Consider the following 13,066-nt stretch of genomic DNA (forward strand, 5'->3'; position numbering starts at 1 on the left):
TAGTTATATATAGAAAGATTTCTACATGTTTATGCCATGTTTTTCTTTTTAAGAGAACATCGTGTGACTGACACAGGACAACAGTGTAAAAATACTAATTTTGAGGAAGGTACTGTTAGCCTGATGACATTATTAAATTGTGTATAATTATTTTGTTGGTGTTTACTTGGATTTGGCTTCTGAGGACAAAAAATGGGTGTTGGAAAACATGTTCAAGGGTGAAAAGTTTTTGTTGTTTTTTTTTTGTGGGTCATGGGGCTTGAACTCAGCCTGGGCTCTGTGCTGTCCCTGCGCTCTTCAACTCAAGGCTACCACCCTCCCTTGGGCCTGGGAGTTATCCATGAGCTCTTCAGCTCAAGACTACCTCCCTACCCTTGAGCCAAGCCCCACTTCCTGTTTTCTAGAGGTTAATTGGAGATAAGAGTGTCAGGTCCTTTTGTGATCAGGCTAGCTTTGAACCTTGATTCTCAGATCTCAGCCTCCTCAGTAGCTAGGATTACAGGGGTAAGCCACTGCCCTCAGCTGAAAAGTATTTGGAAGATTCCAACCATTACCAAAAAAGTCACTTTGTCAGTCCAAGCATACCTGTGCCTCACACCTGTAATGCCACCTATGTAGAAAGTGGTAGTAGAGGGGACCAGGAGTTTGGCCTAGTGGTAAGAGTGTTTGCCTAGTATGCACGAAGACCCGGGTTCGATTCCCCAGCACCACATACATTGGAAAAGCTGGACTTGGTTCTGTGGCTCAAGTGGCAGAGTGCTATCTTTGAGAAAAGCCCAAGGATAGTGCTCAGGCCCTGAGTTCAAGCCCCACAACTAGCCAAAAAAGAAACAAACAAACAAACAAACAAACAAACTGGAAGTAGAAGGGCCTGCATTTGAAACTGTCTCTAAAAAACAAACACCAGAAGGTCTGGGTGTATCGTGAGTGATGGAGCATCTGCCTAGCAACTTTGGCTTTTGGAGGTTAGCCTGGGCACTAAAGTCTGTGAGAGTCATCTCCAATTAACCACCAGGAAACCGGAAGTGGTGCTTGGGGCTCAAGTGGTAGAGAACCAGTATTTAGCTAAAGAGCTCAGGGACAGCACCCAGGCCCAGAGTTCAAGCTCCATGGCTGACCAAAAAAAAGAAAATCTGAATCTTTCTGATAGGTAATAGAATGGATTGAAGTCTATCTCTGGGGAAGAATCAATTCTTTTTCTTTCTTTTTTTCTTTCCTTCCTTCCTTCCTTTCATTGTTTACCAGTTCTGGTGCTTGAACTCAGGGCCTAAACAATGTCCTTGGTCTTTCTCAAGGCCTAGTGTTATACCATTTCAGCCACCACACCACTTCTGGCTTTTTCTATATTTTTGTTAACTGAAGAATTGAACTCAGGTCTCAGGTCTTTGTGCATGTTAGACAGGCACTCTACCACTAGGCCAAACACGTGGCCTGTTTGCTTGCTTGCTTGCTTGCTTGCTTGCTTGCTTGCTTGCTTGCTTGCTTTAGTTAGTTAGTTAGTTAGTTAGTTAGTTAGTTAGTTAGTGGGTCATAGTGTTTGAACTTGGCCTAGACGTTGTCCCTGAGCTTTTCAGCCCAAGGCTACTGCACTAGCCCTGGGCATGGTCATTGTCCCTAAGCTCTTTTAGTTCAAGGCTACTGCCCTCCTCTTGAGTCAAGCCCCACTTTCCATTTTTTAGAGGTTAATTGAAGATAAGAGTTTCAAATCCTTTTGTGGCCAGGCTGGCTTTGAACCTTGATCCTCAGTTCTCAGTCTCCTGAGTAGCTAGGATTACAGGCGTGAGCCACCATGCCCTGCTTCTATTTGCTTTAAGTATCATTTTGACATAGCCAATGGCTCATGCCTGTAATCCTAGCTACTCAGGAGGCAGAGATCTGGAAGACAGCACTGAAAGATAGCCTGGGCAGACTTGAGAGATTACAGACTGGAGACGTTGACTCAAGTAGTAGAGTGCAAGCCATAGGCAACGAACCTGAGACCTCAAGACTTTGAGTTCAAGTCTCAGTACGATTAACCACACACACAGACACACATTCTATTATTAGCTGGATCCTAGTGACTCATACCTGTGATCTTAGCTACTCAAGAGGCTGAGATCTGAGGAATATGGTTCAAAGCCATCCACGGCAGGAAAGTCCATAGACTTACCTCTAATAAATTATACTCCTCCCTTTGCCCCCTACAAAGCTAGAAGTGGAGCTCTGGCACAAGTGGTAGAGTGCTAGCCTTGATCAAAAGAAGCTTACCCAGGCCATGAGTTCAAGTCCCATGCTTAGCACACATGCGTGTGCATGCACACGCACACTTTTATTATATGAATCCTGTTACTTTTACACTGCTTTGAAACTTAAAGGTGCCAGGCACCCATGACTTACTCCTGTAATCGTAACTAGTCAGGAGGCTGAGATCTGAGGATCATAGTTTGCAGCCAGCCAAGGCAGGAAAATTCATGATACTCTTAATCTCTAATTATCTACCAAAAATAAACCCAGAAGTGGAGCTGTAACTCAGGTGGCAAGATGCTAGCCTTAAGCACAAAAGGTACAGGACAGTGACCAGATCCTAGTTCAAGCCCCTGGACTGGCATACATGGTGACCAAAACCTATAAAAGTGCTTATTCACAGAATTTGCAGCAACTTTTCTATATTATGTTAGCATCATGAGCAAATTAATATATATGTTATTGTGATTTTTCTATTTACTTATAGCAACTACAAATGAAGCTCATATTCTCCAAGGAAATATTGATCAAGTTGCAGTTGTGGCCACCAATATCCTATTTTTTGTGGTTCTGTTTATTTTTGCCCTTTTTGAAACGTAAGTTTTACTTACCCAAATTAGATGTTAACTTGTTTTTCTTCATCTGCTGTTATTTAGGCATTTTATATATACAAATATTTTGTGTAAAATTATGTATATAATATAGTAATATTTAATTATGTGTAAATATAATTTATAATGTAAATTTATATATTAAATTATAAATTAATATATGCAGTATTGAAATATAGTTACAATTATAGGTATATTACATAATACATAAAATACATTAAGCATATTTTATGTTTGAAAGTATGTAAACTGTATTAAGATATAATTAATGTTAGACTACATAATTTCTTATGTGGATTGGACCCAGTCTGACAATTTTAGCTCTATTTAAATCTTGATTCGGAAAAGAAAAAAAAACAAGTGTATTACAAAATTGATGAAGAAAGAGAGAAAAATAAAAGTAAAAAAGAAGCTCAAGTGTTAAAGAGTGCTAGCCTTGGGCATAAAGGACCTTAGGAACATTGCCCAGGCAAAGTCCAAGCCCCAGGGCCAGCAAAAATACATAAATAAATAAATAAACAAACAATCATAATAAGCTGTGGTTGTAGCCTGGTGTCATTGTTACAAGATGTAAATTCTTGAATGTGTAGGTATTAATTTAAATGAGAGCATTAAATAAGGTCACAGTAATTATTTTGTTTTTCTTAGTATACTGACTCCATTGACCATGGACATGTATGGCTGGACTCAGGAGCAGGCAGTGCTGTATGGGGGAATAATACTTGCTGCTCTTGGAGTTGAAGCAGTTGCAGTCTTCATGGGAGTTAAATTACTTTCTAAAACGTAAGTTAAAATTTTTTCTGGATTTGTTTCAGGGCCTGGGCACTCTCCCGGACCACACCTCCACTTCTCATTTATTTTGTGTGTGTGTCTCTTTAAGAGAGTTCTATGGGGGGCAGGGAGTCTGGCCTAGTGGTAGAGTGCTTGCCTAGCATGCACCAAGACCCGGGTTCAATTCCTCGGTACCACATACATAGCAAAAAGCCAGAAGTGGTGCTGAGGCTCAAGTGGTAGAGCTCTAGCCTTGAGAAAGACCAAGGACAGGGCTCAGGCCCTGAGCTCAAGCCCAGGACTGGCAAAAAAAAAAAAAAGAGTCCTATGGATGTTTTGCCTATGAGTCTCTGGAGCTCATATCAAATCTATATTTTTAAAAGCAAAATATGAAATAAAGCTAACATTGTAAATCTACTAAAAATAATTTAAAGTTTTTCTCATGTATGTTTCAGTTCTCTAAAGTTTACAAACTGGTGGTTTATGCTGTAATTCTACCTACTCAGGAGACTGAGATCTGAGGATTGAGGTTTGAAGCCTGCCTCAGCAGGAAAGTCTGTGAGACTCTTATCTCTAGTTAACCACTGAAAAACCAGAGTGGAGCTGTGGATCAAAATTGTTAACACTAGTCTTGAGCACAAAAGCTCAAGGACAGTTCCCTTAATTCAAAGCTCTATGACTCACAAGGAAAATAAAAGGAATTTTGCAGATGTGTAGTTTATTGAGACCTCATGTCATTTATATATTCTATGGCATATCATTTTTTTATTGAAAGATTTTTATTAACACTAATTTTTACATCATGTTTCAAATGTCATGTTTAACGAACAAGTATTCAAGAAGAGAATCTCTATGCAATCACTGGCACATAAATTTTAAAACATAATTAAAATTAAGCTGAGTTTGTATGTCATAGATACATATCAATCTATATAACATTATGTCTATACAGCATATATCCCATCATAGACTTTTTTGTCTATGTAGCTATGTTTATATCTCCAAGACTGACATATGTCCATAGCCTTGGGTACCAAACATTGAGTCATCATTCTTGTACTGTTTGGATCTTATAGCCACATATTAAGGATACCATGCGCCTTTTGTTCCTTTGGTCTTGGCTTCTCTCACTGAACATGATTTGCTGTAGTTCCATCCACTTCCCAGCGAATGCCATTATTTTATTTTGTCCATTGGCTATGTAGAATTCCATTATATATATGTACCACATCTCTGTATCCATTCATCTGTAGTGGGGCATCTGGACTGTTTCCATCACCTGGCTATTGTGAATAGTGTGCAGTGATGAACATGGCTGAGCAGGTGTCCTTATCATATCCTGGGTTATGATGTGTAGTGTAGAATATGACATATCTTTGATAAAGCAAAATATCTTGCAAAGTGAATACTTGTCCTCTAATATACCTTCTGTATTTTGTTTCTTGAAAAGCATTTCTAAAAGTGTATTTTACAAAATATTACCCTCCTATATAGTAATATATGCTTTGCAACCATTGTGTTAAATTTGAAAATTCTGGTTAGTACCAAACTGAATTTACAGTAGTCACTTGTACTGCTTGGGAGCAGAGGCAGTCCTGCCATCCTGTCCAAAGAGCAAAACAAGAACTGGATGCCGGTGGCTCATGCCTATAACCCTAGCCACTCAGGAGGCTGAGATCTGAGAATTACAGTTAGAACTCAGCCCAAGCAGGCAAGTCCATGAGGTTCTTTTCTCCAGTGAAACTAGAAGCAGCGGCTCTGTGGCTCAGAGTGGTAGAGCGCTAACCTTGAGTGCAAATGTTGGTCACGAACAGCACGGCCCTGAGTTCAAGCCCCACAACTGATATAAAAAATTATTGAACTTTAGCAGGGTGGGGCGGTGGCTCATACCTGGAATCCTAGCTACTTAGGAGCTGAGATTTGAGGATCAAGGTTCAAAGCTAGCTGGGCACAAAAGGACTTGAGACTTTTATCTCCATTTAACCTCTAGAAAACATAAGTGGGGTTTGGCTCAAGGGTAGGCAGTAGCCTTGAGCTGAAGAGCTTAGGGACAGTGCCCAGGCCCAGGGGTAGGGTAATAGCCTTGAGCTGAAGGGCTCAGAGAGAGCGCCCAGGCCCAGTTCAAACCCTATGTATGACCCACACACACAAAAAATTACTGAACTTTACTCCAGGGCCAGAGACAGGATGGTCATGAGTTCCTGGCCTGTCTGAGCTATGTAGGAAGACCCTGTTTCAAGATAAACTCATGAAATTGCTGACCTTAGTTTAAATTTTTACATTTTCCATTTATAAATACTTCATCATCATCATGAAAAAGTTGAATTCTGAAGAAGGTAACTCTAAGCAGAGATTTGCTTCAGATAGAACTGCAGGAGTGTGGCCCACGTAGTAGAGTGCTTGCCTAGCAAAAGCAAGGCCCTGGATTGTATTCCCCAGCACTAACAGAATGTTAATTCCTGGATTATTAAACTAGTATATATTTCAGTTCACGTATCATTTTTTTTTCATCTTTGTTACTGACAGTGGAATCCATGGCCTTGTATTTGCTAGGCAGACACACTACCACTGTGTACACTTTTTAGGAGGAGGGACACCGTGGGAATGTGACTCAGCCTTGTAGTTGCTAAGCAGGAACTCTAATTATGAGATGGTATTTTGTGGGGGTTTTTTGCCCAGGCCAGCCTGGATTGGATCCTCCTATTTTTTTTTTTTTTTTTTTTTTGCCAGTCCTGGCCTTGAGCTCAGGGCCTGAGCACTGTCCTTGGACTTTCTCAAGGCTAGAGCTCTACCACTTGAGCCTCAGCACCACTTCCGGCTTTTTTCTATGTATGTGGTACCGAGGAATCGAACCCGGGTCTTCATGCATGCTAGGCGAGCACTTTAACCACTAGGCCACATTCCCGGCCCCGATCCTCCTATTTTTATTTCCCACTGTGGCTGACAGATGGCTGCTGCTGTTTACTATCATCCCGGCTTCTGGTTGAGATGAAGTCTCATCAACGTTTTGCCTGTGCTGAATTTGAACCACTCCCTGCCTCCTGCCAGGATCACTGGGGTGTGAAACATTGTACTGGCATTTTTTTTTTTTCTTTTTTAAGCGAGGGAGCACTGAGGGGACAGTCTTGTAGGCCAGACTAGCCTAGAACTTGGTGGGTAGCCAGGCTTTATCCTGTATGTTCGCCCAGCCACCATTATTTTTCTAGTGCTCACATTGTCATACTTTAATTTTTTCTTTAACATTGTCACATTTTGACCAGCTTTTTAAAATCAACCCTGACCCCTTTGTCTTAAATAGGTATGCCCTAATTGATATGTATCTTGTTTCTTGATATAAAAAAATACATTAGCTAGCAAGGCACCAGGGGCTCACACTTGTAATGCTGGCCACTCAGGAGGATCGTGGTTCAATGCCAGCCTGGGCAGAAAAGTCCAAGAGACTATCTCCAGTTTACCACCAGAAACAGAAATGGAGCTGTGGCTCAGAGTTGTAGAGTGCTAGCTAGCTAGCCTTGAGCTGAAGAGGTCAGTAACAGCACCGAGGCCCAGAGTTGAAGCCCCACAACTGACAAAAAAACAAAAATTAGGTATTTTTCAGAGAGATCTTGGTCGTTGTTTTGGGTTTTTTTTTTTTTTTTTTGCATTGTCTGTGTTGCCCAGTCTGGTCTCAAAACCATTGTATAGCCAGGCTGGCCTAGAACTCTCAATCGTCCTGTATTAGTATAAGTATCCTGCAATTATTTTTTTTTACAAGTTATTTTTTAAACTACGAAAATAATAGAACTATTATGACATTTAAAAGTCAGTATCTGTTCTTTAACAGGATTGGTGAGCGTGCTGTTCTACTGGGAGGACTCACAGTTGTGTGGGCTGGCTTCTTTATCTTGTTACCTTGGGGAAGTCAACTGCCTAAAATACAATGGGAAGGTACAACTATATGTTTCTATGATATTAGCCCTTGTTATGTAGCCTGTTATGTTAAACTAACAAGTTCTGCACTATTTTGTTTTTACAGATTTACATAATAATTCAGCTCCTAATACTACCTTTGGGGAAATCATTATTGGTCTTTGGAACTCTCCCAGAGAACATCACAATGAACCACCAACTGGCTGCCCAATTGAGCAAGCCTGGTGTCTGTATACCCCAGTAATCCACCTGGCCCAGCTCCTCACTGCTGCTGCGCTAATTGGAATAGGCTATCCAGCCTGCAACGTTATGTCATATACACTATATTCAAAAATTATAGGACCAAGACCTCAGGTAACCAACCACTTTTGGTAAACATTTAAAAAACTTTTTTGCTTTGATGGAGCCGGGAGTTTGGCCTAGCGGTTAAAGTGCTTGCCTAGCATGCATGAAGACCCGGGTTCGATTCCTCGGTACCACATACATAGAAAAAAGCTGGCAGTGGTGCTGAGGCCCAAGTGGTAGAGCTCTAGCCTTGAGAAAGTCCAAGGACAGTGCTCAGGCCCTGAGCTCAAGCCCAGGACTGGCAAAAAAAAAAAAAAATTTTTTGCTGCCATTCCCTTTTACGTAGATGATTGTGTGTTGGGGGGAGGGGGAGTTGTCTGAGAACAGAACTGGGTTACCTAATGCTTTTCCTCATACTCGTTGCCTCCAACCTCAAGACAGAGGATTCTTTAAAAATCATATTCGGCATTTTAAATTTGAAACCCAACTTTTTTTTTTTCTTTTTCGCCAGTCCTGGGCTTGAGCTCAGGGTCTGAGCACTGTTCTTGGGCTTTCCTCAAGGCTAGTATTCTACCCTGAGGCACTGCACCACTTCTGGCCTTTTCTATGTATGTGGTACCAAGGAATCGAACCAGGGTCTTTGTGTATGCTAGGCAGGCACTCTTACCACTAGGCCAAACTCCCGGCCAAATACCAGCTTTTCTTTTCGCCAGTCCTGGGGCTTGAACTCAGGGCCTTGGGCTTTCTCAAGGTTAGCACTCTACCACTTGAGCCACAGTGCCACCTTTGGCTTTTTCTGTATATGTGGTACTGAGGAATTGAACCTAGGGTTTCATGCATTCTAGGTAAGCACTCTACCACTAGGCCAAACTCCCAGCCCAGGCTTGAGGTTTATGCTTAGCACCACATACACACAAAAAAATCTATCCTGTTTTTTCTTTTTTTTTTGCTAGTCCTGGGGGCCTGAACAGCATGCAGACAAGCACTCTACCACTAAGCCACCTTCTCAACCCTGTCCTAGAGTTATTTTTCTTTGTAATATAAGCTTATTTGTTCACTTAGTTTTTGAGGTGGGGGCCTTGCTGTGATTGTTTGCCATAGTTTAGTTTGGCACTGTTTTTTTCTTCAAATAACTTAATTTTGAATACTGTTTCCTCCCCCATCCTCCCCACCCACACTGGATTACCAGGGCGTGTACATGGGATGGCTAACAGCTTCTGGAAGCGGAGCACGGATTCTTGGGCCTGTGTTCATCAGCCATGTTTATACTTACCTGGGACCACGATGGGCATTCTGCCTCGTATGCGGAATAGTGATACTCACCATCACACTCCTGGGAGTAGTATACAAGAGACTCATTGCCTTTTCTGTGAGGCACGTGGGGATTCAAGAGTAAGCCAAGAAGGGAAAAGCACTTGCTGTGTGGCATTTCCTAGTGTTTTACTCTGCTAGGCAGCTGCTGTGTACCAGTCTGCAGATACTGCATTTTGATGTTAAACTATAAAAGCAGCCAGATGCCTGTAGTCCTACTTACGAGGTTGAGATCTGAGGACCACAGTTTGAAGATAAGCCTGGCAGGAGAAAACCCCTTTTTTAAAAAATTGTATTTTATTGTTGGGATGATTATAGAGGGGTTACAGTTATATTCATCTGGTAGTGGGTACATTACCCCGTGAATACTGATACCCATTTTCCCCATGTTTTTCTCTCACTGTCCCTCCCATCCCAGAGGAGACTTTTATGTTCAGTTAACCAGCAAAAAGTCAGAAGTGGAGCTGTGGCTCAAGAAGAGTGGCGCTATCATTAAGAAAAACAAAAAAGCTCCAGAACTAGCACAAAAATGGAGATTAAACTTGGGGCCTTGTACTTGAGGCAGGTGCTCTACTAATTAAGCCATGCTTTTATCTTTTTTTTTTTTTTTTTTTTTTTTTTTTGCCAGTCCTGGGCTTAAGCTCAGGGCCTGAGCACTGTCCTTGGATTTTTCTCAAGGCTAGAGCTCTACCACTTGAGCCTCAGCACCACTTCCAGCTTTTTCTAAGTATGTGGTACCAAGGTATCGAACCCGGGTCTTCGTGCATGCTAGGCAAGCACTTTAACCACTAGGCCAAACTCCCAGCCCCGTTTTTTGATTTTAGTATTTTTCAAAATAGGGTCTGATCTGGGTTGAGATTCTATTTATTCTTTCCTTATTGTACCATGCTCAGCTATTTAACTGATTGAGATGGGGCATCTCTTTTTTGTTGTTGTTGGTCATGGAAATTCAACTCTGGGCCAGGGTGCTGTCCCTGAGCTCTTTTTTTTTTATTGTAATTAGTAAAAGGGTTACATGATTTTTGCCAGATAGAAGGTGCATTAATTCACATACATTGATACCCTTTCACATGTCTTGGTACCCATTTCCCTCCCCCCCCCACACCTCCCACCCGTCTTGGTTTTCCCCCCTTCCCTATCAAATTTCAAATATCCAAATACAAATAAATTTAATATATCAGATAACAAAGTGAGATACTATACCAATATGAGATAACCAAGGGACAGCAAAGGAGATGAGAGACAACATAGTACATTAAGGACAACAATCATTCATTATATGGCTTTTGTTTCAATATCCTGGAGGTCCTTTCAATTAGCTTCACATTATATGGCCTTATGTATCAAGATTTTGCTCTATTGAAAATCTCTGCTAGTAGAGCCCAAGGTTTCTACTGATTATGACGAATGAGGGAAACTAATCAGGAAGCCTACAGAGTGGGAGAAGATCTTCACCAACCAAACAACGGACAAAGGCCTCATATCTAAAATATATCAACAACTCAAAAAATTGAATCACTCCAAAACTAACCTGCAAAGTAACAACCATCCCATTAAAAAATGGGCCAAAGACTTAAAGAGAGTCTTCTCTGAAGAAGAAACAAAAATGGCCTATAGACACATGAAGAAATGCTCCACATCTCTGGTCGTAAAAGAAATGCAAATCAAAACAACTCTAAGATTCCACCTCACTCCAGTTAGAATGGCCAGGATCAGGAAAACGAATGACAACCGATGCTGGAGGGGATGTGGCCAGGAGGGATCACTACTACACTGTTGGTGGGAGTGCAAACTCGTTCAACCACTATGGAAAGCAGTGTGGCAGTGCCTCAAAAGGCTAAACATAGAACTCCCCTATGACCCGGCAATTCCACTACTTGGCATTTACCCAACCACCCAGAAACAAGGACATACTAAATCCACTAGCACAACAATGTTCATTGCAGCATTATTCACCATAGCAAAGATATGGAACCAACCTAGATGTCCCTCAGTCGATGAGTGGATCAACAAGTTGTGGTATTTGTACACAATGGAATTCTATGCTGCTGTCAGAAAGAATGACATCGCCCCATTTGTTAGGAAATGGAAAGACTTAGAAAAAATCATATTAAGTGAAGTATGTACCCGAGCTCTTCAGCTCAAGGCTACTGCTCTACTTCTTGAGCTACAGCACCACTTCCAGTTTTCTGGTGGTTAATTAGAGATAAAGAGTCTCATGGATTTTAATGCCCTGGCCAGCTTTGAATCTTGATCCTCAGATCTTGGCCTCCTGAGTAGCTAAGATTACAGGTGTGAGCCACCTTGCCTGGCAAGGGCAATCTCTGATTTGGACTGGCCTCAAACAGCAGTTTTCCTGATGTCAGCCTTACAGAGTTGCTAGATTACAGTCCTGATGTACTTGTGCCCTTGATGCAAGACAGTTTTTGTTTTAATTTTACCAAGTCTCATAAAAGTAAATGATTCTTCTGGTTTAAGTTTGCATTTCCTCACCATTAGTAAGATTGTACAATTTCTATTTGGTTCATCATATGGATTTCTTCCTTTCAAACTATCTGTTACCTTGTCTACTTTTCTATTAGGCTTTAAAAAATTAAATATGTAATTTGTAAATTTTTTAATCCTCCCCCCAAAATAATCAGTACACTGGTGGTTGTATATTTGCCTAATTATCTTCCTGGCATACAAACCATCCTAAATATTAGGCTGTCATATCTAAGTAATTTTACTCCAGTCCTTTAGTGTTCATTGAGAATAACTGTCCCAGTATCATCTAGTCTTTGTATACGAACACATTATATCATACAGTTTTTTCTTGGACATCATGAAAGCTTGAACTCTGGGCCTGGGTGCTCTCCCCAAGCTCTTCAGCTCAAGGCTACCAACCTACCCTTGGGCCACAGCCCCACTTCCAGTTTTCTAGTGATTGGAGATAAGAGTCTCATGGTCTTTAGTCCTCGGGCTGGCTTTGAACTGCAGTCCTCAGATCTCAGCTTCATAAGTAGGATTACAGGTGTGAGCCAGCCATGCCCAGCCTCATGAAAGTCTACATATTTTACTATAAACAATATTTACAGAAAAAGTATTTCACATTTAATTTATGAAACTAAAATTTTAACATAATTTAAAAGCTAATTTTTATAGTACTTCAAAGTATTAAATAAAGCAAAAGATAAAGAAACATCACCACATTTATTATGTTTTATAAAATACACTGCAGAAATGTCTCATCAGACACTGTGCTACAAAAATAAATATAAAATATGTTTACATGTTAAAAATGTACATTATTTACACATCCAAAATTGCCAAAACTACTGCCTGTTTTGTCCATGATTCTGAATACATCTGAAAAAAAGGGGAAACAATAAAAGTACAATACCACACATCATTTATATTTCTGCTTTAAAGAGTTGAGAGGTTAGGAATGTACATGGCTTTGTGGTAGACTGCTTGCCTAGCATGCACGAAGCCCTGGGTTTAAATCCTCAGAACCACGTACACAGAAAAAGCTCCAAGTGGTGCTGTGGCTCAAATGGTACAGTGCTAGCCTTGAGCAAATGAAGCTCCGGGACAGTGCCCAGGTCCTGAGTTCAAGCCCCAGGACTGACAAAAAAGAAAAAAAAAGAGCCTAATGGTAGAGTACTTGCCTGACATGCACGAAGACCTGGGTTCCATTCCTCGGTACCATATATATAGAAAAAAGTCAGAAGTGGTGCTGAGGCTCAAGTGGTAGAGCTCTAGGCTTGAGAAAGTCCAAGGACAGTGCTCAGGCCCTGAGCTCAAGCCCAGGACTGGCAAAAAAAAAAAAAAAAAGTTCAATACCAATGTATGATCACAACAAATTGGGGGTATATGTTCTCAGACCACTATATTTGATAACTCAGATTCCATTCTCCTTAATAGAAAGGCTTTCTGAAGAAGTTGCATTAAATTAAAAAAAAAAAATCACTTCA

At 40.9% G+C, this 13,066-nt stretch overlaps 1 protein-coding gene across 6 annotated transcripts in view; it reads left to right on the plus strand.

Moving 5' to 3' along the window:
• Window positions 1-11,578, plus strand: part of Mfsd8 (major facilitator superfamily domain containing 8) — a 35,502-nt gene extending 23,924 nt beyond the window's left edge. For 5 of the 6 annotated variants that reach the window (XM_090356961.1, XM_090356963.1, XM_090356965.1 and 2 more), the window contains 6 exons: window positions 54-109; window positions 2,711-2,819; window positions 3,483-3,617; window positions 7,429-7,532; window positions 7,621-7,868; window positions 8,989-11,578. In XM_090356961.1, the coding sequence (XP_090213087.1) occupies window positions 54-109; window positions 2,711-2,819; window positions 3,483-3,617; window positions 7,429-7,532; window positions 7,621-7,868; window positions 8,989-9,195 (859 nt within the window). In that variant the 3' untranslated portion in view covers window positions 9,196-11,578. Of the gene's footprint in view, window positions 1-53; window positions 110-2,710; window positions 2,820-3,482; window positions 3,618-7,428; window positions 7,533-7,620; window positions 7,869-8,752; window positions 8,909-8,988 lie in introns of those variants that run through there. The other variant, XM_090356962.1, reaches the window with a different exon arrangement.
• Window positions 11,579-13,066: the final 1,488 nt, after the last annotated feature.

This window comes from Megascapheus bottae, chromosome 23 (assembly GCF_031878675.1).
Source record: "Megascapheus bottae isolate mThoBot1 chromosome 23, mThoBot2.hap1, whole genome shotgun sequence".
In the NCBI taxonomy this organism is placed as follows: domain Eukaryota; kingdom Metazoa; phylum Chordata; class Mammalia; order Rodentia; family Geomyidae; genus Megascapheus; species Megascapheus bottae.